Source organism: Theropithecus gelada, chromosome 3 (genome assembly GCF_003255815.1).
Source record: "Theropithecus gelada isolate Dixy chromosome 3, Tgel_1.0, whole genome shotgun sequence".
Lineage (NCBI taxonomy): Eukaryota > Metazoa > Chordata > Mammalia > Primates > Cercopithecidae > Theropithecus > Theropithecus gelada.
The window spans coordinates 168,495,678-168,500,435 of NC_037670.1; the positions used below are offsets into that span (position 1 = coordinate 168,495,678).

At 40.3% G+C, this 4,758-nt stretch overlaps 1 protein-coding gene across 1 annotated transcript; it reads left to right on the top strand.

Moving 5' to 3' along the window:
* Positions 1-216: 216 nt before the first annotated feature.
* On the top strand, positions 217-1,146 carry LOC112621410 (olfactory receptor 2A5). Its single transcript, XM_025380830.1, is given in 3 exon segments — positions 217-384; positions 386-947; positions 950-1,146. Coding segments are annotated over 3 exon segments (927 nt in total).
* The last annotated feature ends 3,612 nt before the right edge of the window (positions 1,147-4,758 follow it).

A 4,758-nucleotide genomic window follows, 5' to 3' on the forward strand; every position in this document is an offset into this window, starting at 1 on the left:
TTTACACTAGTTCCCTGAACTGAATGTTTTTTCTGCTTTACTCTGGATTAAAGGATTGGACGTAATGGCTCTGAAAAAGCTTGCTGACTGAGTCAGCACCCTGTGTGCACCATAAACCCTGTCCTTCCGTTAAGTGACTAATCCGGATCTGCATCTGCTCCTCAGCACACAGCTCATTGCCACAGCAGAGTCCAACGCAGGTACTGTCACAAGGGCATGACAGAAAATCAGACATGGGTCACAGAATTCATTCTCCTGGGATTTCCGCTCAGCCTAAGCATTCAGATGCTCCTCTCTGGGCTCTTCTCCCTGTTCTACATCTTCACCCTGTTGGGAAACGGGGCCGTCCTGGGGCTCATCTGGCTGGACTCCAGAGTGCACACCCCCCATGCACTTCTTCCTCTCACACCTGGCCATCGTTGATATTTCGTATGCTTCCAACAATGTCCCCAAGATGATGACAAACCTTCTGAACAAGAGAAAAACAGTCTCCTTTGTCCCATGCATAATGCAGACCTTTTTATACATGGCTTTTGCTCACACCGAGTGTCTCATCTTGGTAATGATGTCCTGTGATCGGTACGTGGCTATCTGCCACCCTCTGAAATATTCTGTCATGAAATGGAGAGTGTGCACAGTCCTGGCTGTCACTTCCTGGGCATGTGGCTCCCTTCTGGCCCTGGTCCATGTGGTTCTCATCCTGAGGCTGCCCTTCTGCGGGCCTCATGAAATCAACCACTTCTTCTGTGAAATCCTGTCTGTCCTCAGGCCGGCCTGTGCTGTTACCTGACTCAACCAGGTGGTCATCTTTTCTGCTTCCATGTTCATCCTGGTGGGGCCGCTCTACCTGGTGCTGGTCTCCTACTGCCGCATCCTGGCAGCCATGCTGAGGATCCAGTCTGGGGAGGGCCGTAGAAAGGCCTTCCTCACCTGCTCCTCCCACCTCTGCATGTGAGGCTCCTCTTCGGCAGCGCCATTGTCATGTACATGGCCCCCAAGTCCCGCCATCCTGAGGAGCAGCAGCAGGTCCTTTCCCTGTTTTACAGCCTTTTCAACCCGATGCTGAACCCTCTGATCTACAGCCTGAGGAACGCAGAGGTCAAGGGTGCCCTGAAAAGAGTGTTGTGGAAACAGAGATCAAGGTGAGGGATGCCAGGGAAAGTCTAGAGGGTTGAAGATTTGCTCCCAGTGAAATTTGTAGGAACAGGTGATATAAATGCCTTACAGTTTCATCTCTTAGGTTTCTGATATCAAGAATGTGTATTGATTGGATTCTATCCCTAAACGTGGTGTACCGTGCAGATCACAAAGCACACCCAGAAAGGCGCTGAGCTGTGTGGTGCGGCAGAGGAGCAAAGTGCCATGAACTCCTACTGCCAGCTCCCAACCCTACAGGATCTGCTTTCTGTTCTTTTGAGGATTAGTTCTCTCAAATTTCCTCTTAAATTCCTCTATTATTTCCATCTATTTTTGCCATAAGTATATGCTGATAATCCCATACCATATGCTGCTATAAGAGTGTACTTGTAACCACACAGAATAAATACTGACCTTGGTTAAGCAGCCCTCTACTGGGAATGTAACAGCAACTAAGAGTAGAGCCAGTGCCTGGTCTGGAACCTAAAGCCTAAGGATGATGACATTATTACTGGAAGTTCATCTAAATCACCCTCACAAATCTAATTCTGTAAAAAGCAAAGTTTCATTGTATAGATTTTTTTATATAAAAGGCAGAGAAATAGCAGGATCTTTGTTTCATTTCAGTTAATTCTGCACCATCTAATTAGAAAGAGTTTGGAAAGATTTTGCATTTAAAATAAATGAGACAAAGTTATTAGGGATAGTTAACCTTTTTCAGAATTGAGATCGCAAAGCTGGTTGTAGGTGACACTTGTATCATTACGGTGATTACATAAAATATTGTAGGAGTAAGAAAATACTGCAAAGGAAGAAAGCATCAAGAGAAATTGACAGCTTGATGTAACATCACAGACCACCGCTTAGAACCAAGAACATGACAAGTCTTGATAGGGACTTTTAGGAACCTCAACAAAATTCCAAAGAGAAGCTACTCCACATGATATAAATCACTGTTCCTGGACCCAAGTGGTCAGAATGACATGGACAAGTAATTTGTTTTATTTTAACACAAGTCTGAGTCCTAAATGATCAGCATAATATGATAATATGATTTCTTTAACACATTGAGTATGGTACCTTTGGGAATTCTCTCTTTTTTTCTTTGAAACCCTTGTAGTATTGTGTGCATTCAACTGTATGATCCATGATGTTATTACATTATCTGCTGCCTGTAGATTTTCTATTTTTACAATTTTAAAAATGTATTCTTATCACTTCAAATATTTCTTCTTCCATGAAAGAAAGAAGCAAAGGGAGAACTCTTTCCTCCCACCCTCCAAATGCACTGTGTTCTTTTAAGTTCTCAAAAAGCCTAGTTGCTTACTATTCTGCTCATCCGTTCATCTCAGTTAAACATTCTGCCTCTGGTGATGGTCTTTGTTTTCACATCTCCATACTGTGAGGACATGTTTTGGCCTGCAGAAATTCACAAACCTTGCTCTGCCCCTCCCAAAGAGAGCAATTTGAATTAAAAAAATAAATACTGGATCTAAATTTAACTGTCAACCACTATGGCATTATTGTGTGCACTATTCTAAAGCTAGAAAGAGAAAACAGGCAATATTTTCATATAAAGGGGACTTTCTCACTATATCTGAAAAAATTATTACATTCCCTAAAATATATATACTTCATATTCTGCTTAAAACTTTTAAAAGAAAAGGGAAAGAGGAAACATATAGTTCATCTCATATAAAACATAAGCAATAGATTTGGATTCAGAATTTTTTACCTAGGGTACAGCAGAAAAATCGGGATAGAACTCATCCTATGTCAGTGCTAAATGATTGGGAAAGAATAGACAAAAAGACCACATTTCTACAGAAAGTGACAAATGTAGATAAATTATAAAGAGATGTTCTCTAGCAGGTCCGAATATTGGCTCTAATAATATATACATATTATATATATTTAATATTTAATACATTATAGAAAATACCTGAGCATATGAAAAATTTCTATTAATTGTTTCCATATTTGAGTTCTAGGATTTTAACAAACTAATTACATGTTGGTGTTATGACCGCTTTATATATATATTTTTTCAACATGAATCAGTTTTTAAAGGGCTGGGGGGAACCAAAAGAAACAGGCATTGCTTTAGGCTGCAAGTTCTACTGACTGCGTCACAAATGTTACCCCATTTATCTTGCACAAACATCACAATGGAGTCGCTATTATTTTCCCCATCTAATAGATAAGCGAACAAAGTTCAGAATGATTTAATAACTTATCCTATACTACACAGCCAGTAATAGAACTGAGTGTTATGGATTGCACTGATTGCAAACCCAAACTGCTTCTTATCAGCTTTCTGCCCAAAACATTACAAATGTTAGCTCAACAGGGATTAGACTCAACATCCACATGATGAGGCAGGATCTGGAACAAAACAGAGTTTTCAGTATTAACACCAGAAAGAATACATCCTGTAGCCAACCCATCTCTGGAGGATTCATTATCACCTTTGGGAAGAGTAGAAACTCTCACATTAGTGGCATCATCATTTTCCAATAGTAACTCCCTCCTAATGCCTGTCTGCAAAATCACATGGCTTCATAAGGCATTGCCCCAAAGGGACAATCTGAATGAGAGACACCCTGCTGTTCTCAGTGTCTCGTGTTACCTGTGATTCTGGTCTTCGTTCTATCATCAAGTGTACCCACCTGTGTTCTTTCCCTTTATGATGTGATGAATGCTTTTCCAGGACATGTCCCCATCTCTCCTGTGTACAGATCCGTGATGGACCTACCTTGCCAGTGCTCTAGGCTGCTAGGACTGAGAAAGGGGTAACCCAGCACAGGTGCAAGCTGAGACGCTTGCTATGTTAGATTCATATCTCAATTGTGCTACAACTTGCTAAATAGGTCTGCTTCTAGGAATAATCTAGCCTCCTCAATCCTGAGTTTTATTTTAGGTCAGATGTGGCTAACAAGGTTTCAGCTAGGTGCCTTAGATAACTTTTATGAATGCTAAATGAAAGAATTTATGTGACTCTGATTCGAAGTGATGTATTTTTGTGAGAAGGATATAAGGACAATGAAAATGAAAAATGATTACATAGTAAGACCAAGAGCTGGTAAAATTCATGACTAAACAACTATAAAACTACAAAATCCAATTTTATTTTAATGATTCATAAATTATTATTATATTTACTGAACAATGGAAGTTTCTCAAAAAATCTCAGCTATTTGTGTTTGCAAGTTTCTGTGCCTGTCTTTGCTTTTATTTGGTTAGTGATTTTGGGGAAGGTCTCCACCAAAGGAGGGTGAAGGTTGGTGCACAAGAGATTGGGTATGAAATGGTTTTTATTGTTCCTGCTAGTAGACAAAACTGTAAGAAGAATCCTACATAAAATGTTACATTCTCTGTATAGCTTCAATTCCAAAAGGATTCTTGAGATAGCATCTAGACAGGAAAGAAATACAAAAATAATTAGTCCATAGCTTTGTTACATTCATTCTCCTACCCACACACTAAGAATTCTCATCAGCTGTGTATCTAGAATAGCTCCTCTAGGAAATCTCAGTCTCTGTACGTAGAGATAGGAACTCACCCTGGTGACACCTTGTTAGTTGGCTGAAATTTCGGCACTCATGGTAGCCAACTCCTTAT